At 43.5% G+C, this 13,493-nt stretch overlaps 2 protein-coding genes across 4 annotated transcripts in view; one reads left to right on the forward strand and one right to left on the reverse strand.

Annotated features, from left to right (window-relative positions):
- The window catches only part of znf276 (zinc finger protein 276), a 38,680-nt gene extending 34,640 nt beyond the window's left edge, over window positions 1-4,040 (reverse strand). The window contains exon 1 of one of the 3 annotated variants that reach the window (XM_041191759.1): window positions 3,574-4,040. In XM_041191759.1, the coding sequence (XP_041047693.1) occupies window positions 3,574-3,739 (166 nt within the window). In that variant the 5' untranslated portion in view covers window positions 3,740-4,040. Of the gene's footprint in view, window positions 1-482; window positions 623-3,573 lie in introns of those variants that run through there. The other 2 variants (XM_041191758.1, XM_041191760.1) reach the window with 2 other exon arrangements.
- A 297-nt stretch (window positions 4,041-4,337) lies between these two features.
- nip7 (NIP7 nucleolar pre-rRNA processing protein) lies at window positions 4,338-12,945 on the forward strand. Its single transcript, XM_041190883.1, has 5 exons — window positions 4,338-4,511; window positions 7,083-7,169; window positions 7,467-7,605; window positions 7,805-7,945; window positions 12,284-12,945. Exons 1-5 carry the CDS (start codon window positions 4,456-4,458, stop codon window positions 12,401-12,403), a joined length of 543 nt encoding a protein of 180 aa, XP_041046817.1. The 5' UTR covers window positions 4,338-4,455; the 3' UTR covers window positions 12,404-12,945.
- The last annotated feature ends 548 nt before the right edge of the window (window positions 12,946-13,493 follow it).

Raw genomic sequence — 13,493 nt, forward strand, 5'->3', positions numbered from 1 at the left:
TTAAAATGGCAGGAAAAATTTACATCAAAGAATCTGGAAGCAAAATCAAAGCATTGAAATTATTTCCTTTTATGGTGCAAAAGCAAATTTTCCCTAAAGGAATGGATGAAATAAAAGATTAAAGCAAAGCATTGATAACTAAGAAAGCTAAGGAAGGCACTAGAAAGAACTATAATAGCATCCAAAATGCTAAGAAATAAGATGTTAAGAGGAAATGCAAAAAATACATAGCTGTTAACATGAACAGTAAAGCCTTCTTCAAATTTGTCAGAAGTAAAGGAATACAAAGAAATGTAGTACCATTAAGAAATGACAATGCAAGACTGAAGGCAAAAGTGTTGCTCAAATATAAAACCATTACTTTGCAAACACGATCACGAATAAAATAGGGGGAGAAATACCAAAAATGAAGACACAGTTTAACAGTCAATGTAGACACAAAATCTACAAGCTCTCAAGAGAGGATCTATTGGGAAAATTACCATAAAGCAAAAAAGCTCCAGGACTTGGGCAATTTTTCTGACGGATTTATGAAGGGATGGTGAATCTTCTCAACAATATTTTCCAGTGCTGAATGGACTCAGGTCATACACTTAAGATTGGACAGTAACAAATCTGACTCCTATTTTGAAAAAGAGGATTAACCATCAAATTATAGGGCATTACCTTGGGAAATTGTTTTGACGCTGTGATAAAAATTAATCAGTGATGTTGAGTGACAGGAGTTAATTGCAAATAATGAATATGGTTTCTGTAATTGCAGATTGTGCTTACTTTATTGAATTTCTGGGGAATTTAAAGGTTTAGTGGATAGAAATTATACAATTGATGTTGTATACCAGGATTTCAGAGACAGTTGACAATCCCCCACATAACTGACCACTGTGTAAGGCTTTGCCAATGTTGAGCAGTTTGTTGAATTGGATTAGAATTCGGTCGTGCTATAGACAGCAGTAATTTGTACTGTATGAGGTGGTACTGGTTAGCAGGCAAATTAAGTGGTGTGCCATGGAAATCAGTGTTCGTAAGTGATTTGGAGAATGAAATCATGTCAGTTGTGTCTAAATTTACAGATGACAAGACACCACACTGGTAGCAGTAGCAAATAATGATCAATGTGCACAAATCTAAAAAAAGTGACAAATACAATTTAACAGAGCATATCTTTATGAGATTTGGCAGAAAAAACTTATGATCCCAAACCCCTGAATCTCAAATACTTCTATCAAGTCTGTTTTTCAACAGTGAGAAGTCCTAGGGTAGCTAGTTCCTTTAATTCTGGGATTAATTTAGTATATATCGCCTAAATCGTACATTTCATATCTCCAAGACATCCCTGAGCTTCATATGTCTAGTTAACATTGCTTTGTAATCCAATTTCAAAGAATCAGAGAATCTTTACAGTGCAGGAAGCCAATTGGCCCATCGAGTCTGCAATGGCATTCCACATAATCCCACTCCCCTGTCTTATTCCCATAACCTTGCATATTCTTTCTTTTCAGATAGCAATCCAAATCACTTTTGAATACCTCAATCGAACCTGCCTCCACTACCCTCTCAGGAAGTTCGTTCCAGATTCCAGCCGCCCTCTGGGTGAGAAAATCTTTCCTCACACTGCTATTACTCCTTTTGCCAATTATTTTGAATCTGTGCTCTCTAGTCCTCGAGGCTCTCTTGAGTGGGAACAGTTTCTCAATATTTACTCTGTTCCTACCCCCCATGATCTTGAATACATCTATCAAGTCTCCTCGCAGCCTTCTTTTCTCCAAGGAAGACAGTCCCAACCTCTCTAATCAATCCTCATAGCTACCATTCGTTATCGCTGGAATCATTCTTGTGAATCTCCTCTGTACTCTCTCCAATGCCTTCACATCTTCCTCAAGTATGGCACCCAGAAATGGTCTCAGTACTCCAGATGAAGCCTAACTAGTGCCTTATACAAATTCAACATGACCCTATTAATAAAGCCTAAGATGCTATATGCTTTATTAACTGCTCTCTCAACATGCCCTGCCAACTTCAATGACTTACGTACATATACACCGAGGTCCCTCCGTTCCTGCACTTCCTTTAGAGTTTCTCCCTTTATTTTATACTGTCTCTCCATGTTCTTTCTGCCAAAATGAATCACATCACATTTCTCTGCATTGAACTTCATGTGCCACTTGTCTGCCCACTCCACCAACAGGTCCTTTTGAAGTTCACAGCTACCCTCATCACACTGACATTTTGAATCTTTGTATCATATGCAAATTTTGAAATCATGCCCTGCACACCACAGTCTAGTATATTTATATATATCAAGAGCAGCAAGAGTCCCAACACTGACCCCTAGGAAACTCCACTACAAACCTTCCTCCTATCTGAAAAACAACCATTTATCATTACTCTCTGTTTCCTGTCACTCAGCCAATTTCTTATTCAAGTGCTTACTTTCCCTTTTATTATATTAGCTAGAATTTTGCTCACAAGTCTACTGCATGGTACTGCATCAAATGCCTTTTGAAAATCCAAATACACCACATCAACAGCATTATGCTTATCAAACTTCTCTGCCACCTCCTCAAAAAACTCCAGTGAGTTAGTTAAACATGACTTTCCCTTAATGAATTCATGCTGGTTTTCCTTAGTTATCCTGCACTTGTCTAAGCAACTATTGATTTTGTCCCAAACTATAGTTTTCATGAGTTTCCCCACCACTGAAGTCAAACTGACTGGTCTGTTGCTGTCAGCTTCATCTTTGCACCCTTTTTTGAACAACGGTGAAACATTCACAATTCTCCAATCCTCTGGCACCACTCCTGTGTCTAAGGAAGACTGGAAGATTATCACAAGTGCCTTTGCAATTTCTACTCTCACTTCCCTCAGTGCCCTTGGATGCATCTCATCCAGTCCTGGTACCTCATCGATTTTAAGGAAGGATAGCCTTTCTAACACCTTCTTCTCAACTGTAAATTCTTCCAATGTACCAGTTACCTCCTCTCTCACCTCGGCCAGGGTAGCATCTTCTTCCTTTGTAAAGACAAATGCAAAGTACTCGTTTAATACCTCCACTATTTCTCCTGCCTCTACGTGCATGCCTCCTTTTTTTTATCCCTAATCGGCCCAGCTCTTTCTTTTACCACCCTTTTATTATTTATATGCTTGGGATTCCCTTTTATTTGGGCGCAGCAAGGCTCAACAAATCACAAAGGTGATAAAGGATCAGTGAGTTTGACAGGTTTAGGTAGCAGGCTGACTGCCTGTCTGTCAGAGTCACAGGACAGCTAACTCTCCTGTTTTTCTTTAAACTGTGCCACAGGATCTCTCGCATCCACCTGAATAGGCAGACAGCGCCTGGGGTTCGCGTCTCCTCAGAAAGACGGTGCCTCCGGCAATGCTGCACCTAAGTGTGGACCCCAGAGTAGAGCCGAGCTCCTGGGCGAAAGGGGAGTCACTCGCACACTGAGCGGGTGAGTGAACGGAGGAGTCAAGGTGATGGGCTGACGATAATCCGGGGACAAACAGACTCGGCGACGAGTGACGGTCATTCAAAGTGAAACGGAAGCAGTCGGCCCAGCGGGCGGCACTGACCTGACTCCAAACCGGGCTCGGGGGCCTCGGCTCCCCCTGGCGGAGCTCCGGCCTCGGGCCCCGGCCGCTCGGTGCGAACCCACCGCTGCTGTTGAGCCTCGGACAGCCTTTCCATCTTCTGAGCCATCGCTACCGACACGAAGCGGCCGCGTTTGTTCCGCTTCATGTTCTTTTCCCTCGAGTCAAAAGTTAAAAAATTTAAAAACCGTCACCCGGGCGAACGGGAAACAACCGGAAACGGGCGGAAAGGGAACCGCGCGGATAAACGCTCCGGACTGCACATCGGCACCGAGAAAACAGTTCCTGCGGTGAAAACGGGAGTTATCAATAGACACATTCTGGTCACACTGACGCCCAAGGCACCTCGAACAGCTTGCTCAGTCTCGACATTTTAATCTTAATTCAACAGGATCACAGCAAATGCGCCCGCCGCAATTTATAATTAAACGCTGCATCAATATCCCTCCCGTTCCCCGACAGCTAGAGATAAATTAAACATAAAAGCTCTCCATTGTTTGAGAACGCAACAAAATTCAGCACCGGCGTTTTAAATTAAAGATGTTATTTTTCCGCAAGATAATGAACTCGAGTGAAGTTATTTTCTAAAGGGTTTGCGTAACTGGCCGCAGGCCGGCCCTGTGGTTGCCCTGATTCCGGGTCCCGACCCTGTTGTTGCCATGGTTACTACCGGTTCCGGCCCTGTGCTTGCCCTGGTTCCGGGTCCCGACCCTGTTGTTGCCCTGGTTACGGCCGGTTCCGGTTCCGACCCTGTGGTTGCCGTGGTTACGGCCGGTTCCGGTTCCGGCCTCGGCTTCGGCCTTGTGGATGCCTTGGTGAAGGCCGGTTCTCGTTCCGGTTCCGGCTGAGCGCGTGCTGTTGGAGATGCGGCCACTGACGGAGGAGGAGACCAGGCTCCTGTTTGAGAAACTGGCCAAATAGTGAGTATCAGGCCGCGGCATCCGGTTTATTGTACCGAAATATCCAGTGAATCGCTGTGGTTGGCCAAGTCTGCTTCGCTTCGGTGCCTGGTTCAGGGTTGGGGGAGGAGGACAGGGATAAAAAGCAATTGAGTGAATCCAAGCTTAGAGATGGGGGCAAGCTGGGGGATTCCACCTGTGTGTGTATAATAATGTGTATATTTTACACTTACATATATAGATAATATATATTGCTTAATTTATATATATATTCACTCCGGGACACCCTGGTCCACTTCTCCATCACCCCCTACTCCTCAACCCCCACCTATGGCACCTCCACATGCCCATGCAAAAGATGTAACACCTGCCCCTTCACTTCCTCTCTCCTCACCGTCCAAGGGCCCAAACATTCCTTTCAAGTGAAGCAGCATTTCACTTGCATTTCCCCCAACTTAGTCTACTGTATTCGTCGCTCCCAATGTGGTCTACTCTACATTGGAGAGACCAAACATAAACTGGGCTTCCACTTTGCAGAACACCTGCGGTCTGTCCGCAAGAATGATCCAAACCTCCCTGTCGCTTGCCATTTCAACACTCCACCCTGCTCTCTTGCCCACATGTCTGTCCTTGGCTTGCTGCATTGTTCCAGTGAAGCCCAACGCAAACTGGAGAACAACACCTCATCTTCCGACTAGGCGCTTTACAGCCTTCCGGACTGAATATTGAATTCAACACATTTAGATCTTGAACTCCCTCCTCCATCCCCACCCCCTTTCTGTTTCTGCCCCCTTCCTTTTGTTTTTTCCAATAATTTACATAGATTTTTCTTTTCCCACCTATTTCCATTATTTTTAAATCTTTTATGCCGTGCTAGCCTTTCCACCCCACACCCACTAGCCCACTAGAGATGTACCTTGAGTGCCCTAACATCCATTCTTAATTAACACATTCGTTTAGATAATATTGCCAACTTCAACACCTCCGTGTTCTTTTGTCTGTGACATCTTTTGATGATCTGCTCCTATCACTGCTTGCTTGTCCCTACAACCACACCACCCCGCTCCACTTCTCTCCCCCAACCCAACACCACCCCCCCCCCCCCCCCCCACCCCCCTCCCCGCCAACCTTAAACCAGCATATATTTCACCCCTCATCTAGTTCTGTTGAAGGGTCATAGGACTCGAAACGTCAACTCTTTTCCTCTCCACTGATGCTGCCAGACCTGCTGGGTTTTTCCAGGTAATTCTGTTGGATTTCCAGCATCCGCAGTTTTTTGTTTTTATCTAATATATATTGCTGCTTGTTATCCAATTCGGAATAAACTTTTGGAGATTTAACAACGTGGCTGAAACTTGCATTTCCAGCCACTGGGACTGACTAGGGGCCACTTTGGCTCCTGTTGCACTTAATATTAGGGAGCTTTTTTTAAAGACTTCGGACTGGCGTACATTGCTGGGACAGAGTAGAGGCAGTTATGCTGTTTCTAACCACAGTACCTGATCTAGGAGTGCTTAATTTCGACAGTTTTGAAACGAAAAATGTTCCTTTCCCAGCACCAACATCTTGATGAGCAAAAAAACTTAAAAAGCCATGATGGCAATGTATTGAAGGCTGCTGGAAAATCCTCCCCATTTGCCAGGAGTATGGGAGTACTGAGCCTTGAATGAAGTACTTGAGTGTTGACATGAACTTGTGCGATAAAAACAAAAAACTGCGAATGCTGGAAATCCAAAACAAAAACAGAATTACCTGGAAAAACTCAGCAGGTCTGGCAACATCGGCGGAGAAGAAAAGAGTTGACGTTTCGAGTCCTCATGACCCTTCTACAGAACTGTGGAAGGGTCATGAGGACTCGAACTGTGGAAGGGTCATGAGGACTCGAAACGTCAACTCTTTTCTTCTCCGCCGATGTTGCCAGACCTGCTGAGTTTTTCCAGGTAATTCTGTTTTTGTTATGAAATTGTGCGATATTGTTTTGGGCTGGAAATCATATTTGCCTATTTTTAAAATCTTCCTCACCATGCAGTATTAAGGGTTTTCTTTAGCTAGATTCCATTGGTCTTAAACTTCTCGTAGTTGTAAGTGTGTAGTCTAGCAAGTTATTGATTATTTTACTGGACAGTTATATTCTTGAGTATTGCGGAGAAAAAGAGACCTGTCAAAGCTTTTCGTCTTGCACTCATCAAGATACTTGGCAAGAACACCAATATAAGGAGAAAACAATTTATACTGTATTAGAACAGAGTGCTGATTGAATGGCAAATAGACTCAATTGGTGCATTCTCCATGGCAATGCCTCTACCAGTTAGAATCCACTTGCCAACCAATCAACATTCTCATATAGTACAAATTGTTTTCCACTTATATTGGTATTCTTGTGAAGTGTCCTGATGAGTGCAAGATGAAAACTTCAACATATCTCTTTTTTCAGCGATACTCAAGTTCTGTACTATCAGACGACTAGTTATATTTCTGTACTAAGTACTGATAATTGTGTGGTCATCTTCTAAGTACTGTTTGGCAAATAGAGCACTAACTTTGGAACACACAAGTTAAGAAGTCATTTTATAATGTTCGACTATTTTTCAGTATTGGAGAGAATATTAAGTTACTAGTGGATCGTCCAGATGGAACCTATTGCTTCCGTTTACACAAGGATCGTGTTTATTACGTCAGGTAAGAAGTGCAATAAGTTTTTAAATCCTACACTCCTGGCTTTGAGAGAGAGAAAGAGATTTCAACTGAAGTATATTAGAGATTGGGAAATTGAGGAAAGAATTGTTTTAAGGATGAGGGAAAGGTTCAAGAATTTGTGCATTAGTTTTCCTGAAGAGCAGAATGAACAGCTGTGAAAGTGCACATTACATCTTGGCTATGATTAAAGTTTTTTAAGAAAAAAATATTTGTACAGTGCTAACTGGAAAGGACATTGTTACAAAATATACCTGAAATTTGTTTTATTATCTCCTGTAGTGAGAAAATCCTGAAATTGGCAACAAATATCTCTCGAGATAAACTTGTTTCGTTGGGAACCTGCTTTGGAAAATTCACCAAAACTTTAAAATTTCGACTTCACATTACAGCGCTCGACTATCTTGCTCCTTATGCTAAGGTAGGTGATGTGGTGTTCTGCTAACTGGTAGAAGCATTTCTGTGAATGGGAATTTAGTGCTATTTTAATATGGGCATTGTTGGAACTGTATTTCATGAATATTAGAATGCTAAATACTTGAAAATACATATGGACTTTCAATCTTAACTATATTTTGAATTGTTCCATTATACAGAGTAATTGTTTCTTTTTATTTCAGTACAAAGTGTGGGTAAAACCTGGAACAGAACAATCTTTCCTATACGGAAACCATATATTGAAATCTGGTTTGGGTCGAATTACAGAAAACACTGCACAATACCAAGGTGTAGTGGTATATTCCATGGCTGACATTCCACTGGTAAGAGAAAGGCTTGTCTGTCCCTCAACAACTATTGAAACATAACCAAAACCATTCTGTTGGAGGGGTCAAAGAGACAAACTCTGACTATAATGGCCCAGAACTTCCAAGGAGTAGCAATCACTGTTTATTTTCCACTCCACTCCTTTTTACTTATCCACATTGTGAGCTACACATTTCTCACCTGGACCTCTGACCCCGGCAGGATGAGAAACGTGTAGCACAGCAGCTCCACAGTCCTTCCAGTGTTATGCACCAATATCGGGGAAAGTGAAGCCTTGCCCGTTTTTTAAAAATTCTTTCACGGGATGTGGGCATCACTGGCTAGGCCAGCATTTATTGTCCATCCCGAATTCACAGAACATTTTAAGAGTCAACCACATTGCTGTGGGTCTGGAGTCACATGTAGGCCAGACCAGGTAAGGACAGTGGATTTCCTTCCCTAAAGGACATTAGTGAACCTGGTGGGTTTTTACAACAATCGGTAATGGTTTCATGGTCATCATCAGACTTTTAATTCCAGTCAGGTGGGTAGTTGGTGGGTGGGGGAGGTCAGTGGGAATGGGTAGTCAGGAGGGTAGTCAGTAGTCAGGAGGGTAGTCAGTAGTCAGGAGTCCCTCCACCTGGACCCCTCCCTCTGGTTTCTTACCTTCTCTTGATCTTTTCATTGAGAACTGTTGGCGCAACATTAGTCGTCTCAATTTCTCTGCTCCTCTCATCCATTCTAATCTCTCTCTCTGAACTTACTGCACTCCATTCTCTCAGGTTCAACCCTAACATTGTCATCAAACCCGCTGACAAGGGTGGTGCTGTTGTTGTCTGGCGCACTGACCTCTACCTCGCAGAGGCTGAGCGTCAACTCGCAGACACTTCCTCCTACCTCTCCCTGGACCATGACCCCACCACTGAACATCAAGCCATTGTTTCCAGGACTGTCACTGACCTCATCTCCTCTGGGGATCTTCCTCCCACAGCTTCCAACCTGATAGTCGCCCAACCTTGGATGGCCCGCTTCTACCTCCTACCCAAAATCCACAAACAGAACTGTCCCGGTAGACCGATTGTGTCAGCTTGCTCCTGCCCCACAGAACTCATTTCTCGTTATCTTGACTCCCTTCTCTCTCCCCTTGTCCAGTCCCTTCCCACCTACATCCGTGATTCCTCTGACACCTTAAGTCACATCAACAATTTCCAGTTCCCTGGCCCCAGCTGCTTCCTCTTCACCATGGACGTCCAATCCCTCTACACCTCCATCGCCCACCAGGATGGTCAGAGGGCCCTTAGCTTCTTCCTCGAACAGAGGCCCGAACAATCCCCATCCAGCACTACTCTCCTCTGTCTGGCTGAACTTGTTCTCACACTGAACAATTTCTCCTTCAACTCCTCTCACTTCCTCCAAATAAAAGGTGTGGCTATGGGTACCCGCATGGGCCCCAGCTATACCTGTCTCTTTATGGGGTATGTGGAACATTCCTTGTTCCAGTCCTACTCCGGCCCCCTTCCACAACTCTTTCTCCGGTTCATCGATGATTACTTCGGTGCTGCTTCGTGCTCGAGTCGGGACTTGGAAAAATTTATTACTTTTGCTTCCAATCTCCACCCCTCCATCATTTTCACGTGGTCCATCTCTGACACTTCCCTTCCCTTCCTTGACCTCTCTGTCTCAATCTCTGGTGATAGACTGTCCACCAATATCCATTAAAAGCCTACCGACTCCCACAGCTACCTTGACTACAGCTCATCACACCCTGCTTCCTGTAAGGACTCCATCCCATTCTCTCAGTTCTTTCGCCTCCGTCGCATCTGTTCCGATGATGCTACCTTCAAAAACAGTTCCTCTGACATGTCCTCCTTCTTCCTTAAGCGAGGTTTTCCACCAGCAGTCGTTGACAGGGCCCTCAACTGTGTCCGGCCCATCTCCCGCGCATCCGCCCTCACGCCTTCTCCTCCCTCCCAGAAACATGATAGGGTCCCCCTTGTCCTCACTTGTCACCCCACCAGCCTCCGCATTCAAAGGATCATCTTCCACCATTTCCGCCAACTCCAGCATGATGCCACCACCAAACACATCTTCCCTTCACCCCCCTGTCGGCATTCCGTAGGGATCGTCCCCTCCGGGAGACCCTGGTCCACTCCTCCATCACCCCCTACTCCTCAACCCCCACCTATGGCAGCTCCCCATGCCCACGCAAAAGATGTAACACCTGCCCCTTCACTTCCTCTAGCCTCACCGTCCAAGGGCCCAAACACTCCTTTCAAGTGAAGCAGCATTTCACTTGCATTTCCCCCAACTTAGTCTACTGTATTCGTTGCTCCCAATGTGGTCTACTCTACATTGGAGAGACCAAATGTAAACTGGGCTTCCACTTTGCAGCACACCTGCGGTCTGTCCGCAAGAATGACCCAAACCTCCCTGTCGTTTGCCATTTCAACACTCCACCCTGCTCTCTTGCCCACATGTCGTTCCTTGGCTTGCTGCTTTGTTCCAGTGAAGCCCAACGCAAACTGGAGGAACAACACCTCATTTTCCGACTAGGCGCTTTACAGCCTTCCGGACTGAATATTGAATTCAACACATTTAGATCTTGAACTCCCTCCTCCATCCCCATCCCCTTTCTGTTTCTGCCCCCTTCCTTTTGTTTTTTCCAATAATTTACATAGATTTTTCTTTTCCCACCTATTTCCATTATTTTTAAATCTTTCATGCCGTGCTAGCCTTTCCACCCCACACCCACTAGCCCACTAGAGATGTACCTTGAGTGCCCTAACATCCATTCTTAATTAACACATTCGTTTAGATAATATCGCCAACTTCAACACCTCTGTGTTCTTTTGTCTGTGACATCTTTTGATGATCTGCTCCTATCACTGCTTGCTTGTCCCTACAACCACACCACCCTGCTCTACTTCTCTCCCCCAACCCAACACTCCACCCTGTTCTCTTGCCCACATGTCTGTCCTTGGCTTGCTGCATTGTTCCAGTGAAGCCCAACGCAAACTGGAGGAACAACACCTCATCTTCCGGACTGAATATTGAATTCAACAACTTTAGGTTCTGAACTACCTCCTCCATCCCCACCCCCTTTCTGTTTCTTCCCCCTTCCTTTTGTTTTTTCCAATAAATTATATAGATTTTTCTTTTCCCACCTATTTCCATTATTTTAAAATATTTTTAAATCTTTTCTGCTCCCCCCACCCCCACTAGAGCTATACCTTGAGTGCCCTACCATCCATTCTTAATTAGCACATTCGTTTAGATAACATCACCAACTTCAACACCTATGTGTTCTTTTGTTCTTTTGTCTGTGACATCTTTTGATGATCTGCTTCTATCACTGCTTGATTGTCCCTACAACCACACCCCCCCCTCCACTTCTCCTCCCCCCCCCCCCCCCCCCCCCCCCCCCACACACACACACACACACACACACCTTAAACCAGCTTATATTTCACCCTTTCCTTGGATTCACTCAGTTCTGTTGAAGGGTCATGAGGACTCGAAACGACAACTCTTTTCTTCTCCACCGATGCTGCCAGACCTGCTGAGTTTTTCCAGGTAATTCTGTTTTTGTTTTGGATTTCCAGCATCCGCAGTTTTTTGTTTTTATCTTTAGGCCGGGGGGCTGCTGGTGGTGTTGGTGTTGGTTAGTATTATAATTGTCCAGGAGTTAGATGTGGTTTTAATCCTTCCAACTTTTCCTGGGTAACTATTCTGCTAAGTAAGTCGGAACCATCCAAAGCCTCAGGTTTAAATCGGAGTATTGGGTTGCAACTGTCAGGCAATTGCCCAAAGGAAGTTTGAACTTCCTGGGAAATTCCTGTGCAGTCCTTGTGTGCGTACTTCCAGAAGGGGTACCCCAGCACATCTCTGGGGTACCCCTGAAGTACACCCCCACCCCCCCCACCAAACGGAGATTGGAAGTTCTGGTCCAATATATCAAGGTTTACTCTTAGGATATTACTATTTTAACAGATGCAATGACATTTAACATTAATTTTCAAAGATTTGCTTCACAACCTGAAATCTGCTAAGTTACCTCTGTCATGAGTGGTCATAAATACAGCTGCCCGTTCCCTTTGAGCCTAAAACTAGTTTCTTTTTAGTTTAGTTCTTTTCCTTTTACCTCCAAGTTAAAGGTGCTGAGTAAAGTCATTTTCTCAGTGCTTAATTATTTTTGCAACGCTAATCAACTTCAGGGCTATAATGTGACTCTCAATGTTGACACCTTGTTTACCCTTGGTTCTGGCTTTTTAAGCAGCAGCAGAAAACTGATGAGCTAAGCTGTGGTAAAATTATATAATTCACAGCATTTTAACATTTTTGAATTATTCCTGAAGGGCTTTGGAGTTGCTGCAAAGTCGACCCAGGATTGCCGGAAAGTGGACCCCATGGCAATTGTTGTATTTCACCAGGCTGATGTTGGCGAGTATATTCGGAATGAGGACACGCTCACATAACTCATCTTGCTAATCACATAAAGACACTTGTTCTCAAGCTGAGAAGATTATCAACAACGGTCACTCTTTACTAACCAGGTTCCTCTGGCATCCTCAGAAGGAAATGCACAACAACCAATTTTGATGGAGAAATGAAGTGATTTCAACTAACTTTCATCTGAATTACTAACATGTAATAGCAACGTGCTTCCAAGTTAGTATCTTTCGTAAACCAAGCAGGTTATTAGTTCAGAATTGTTAACAATTGTACACAGGAGCACTTTCTTTTGGAAAATGTTACTGGTGATTGAGCTTCCAATTTTTGGCCTTTTTACTTGTTTGGTTATAAATAATATTGAAATTTCAGATAATGGAGTAATTTGAAAACCCTAAAATCCAATTTGTTAAAAAGTGAGATACAAGATAGAGTTGTCCTAGGCATCTGGACATGTATATGTACACATGTGGTTCATTTGTAGCTAAGTGGCATGTTTTAATTGGAAAGCATTGAAAATCATTTTGTTATATTTGAATAAATGTAATTAAAGAGACTGTTTTCACTCCTTGCGCTCTGTTCTTTAAATGTATTAGTTTTAGATACATTTCTACATTGTTAGTTGCTTTTTTGTTTTTATAATTTAGACATTAAGTTCAGCTGATCAAAAGAAGTAACAGAATATAGTCCGGTCCAGTGGAGCAGGTGAACTAGATTTTCATTTTCTTCCTTCTATGGGTCTTATTCTAACGTTATACCTCGGAGTTAATAGGTCCATGAATGTGTCTTCTTTGGCAACAGAATATGAAACATTTGATAATCACACTGCATAAGACTGACCTTTTTTTGCGGGAATCTAGTGTTCAGAGTAATTATTGAGAAGTATGAGGTTGTCCATTCCAACAAAACAGATCTGTAATATTGATACCCTTGCCTTTCAGCTGGAATTTGAAAATTGAGCTACACAGTATTCAAATAACTGGACATTATTGATCCATTAAACCTCCAATGTTTGTTCACTTCCTGTCTACAAAACCATAAACTTTTTCCCATCATAAATTGCTGTCTGCATTTATAATGGGAACTGCAAATGTAAACTTTCAATCCAGAATTACA

The sequence above is a fragment of the Carcharodon carcharias genome, chromosome 7 (genome assembly GCF_017639515.1).
Source record: "Carcharodon carcharias isolate sCarCar2 chromosome 7, sCarCar2.pri, whole genome shotgun sequence".
Lineage (NCBI taxonomy): Eukaryota > Metazoa > Chordata > Chondrichthyes > Lamniformes > Lamnidae > Carcharodon > Carcharodon carcharias.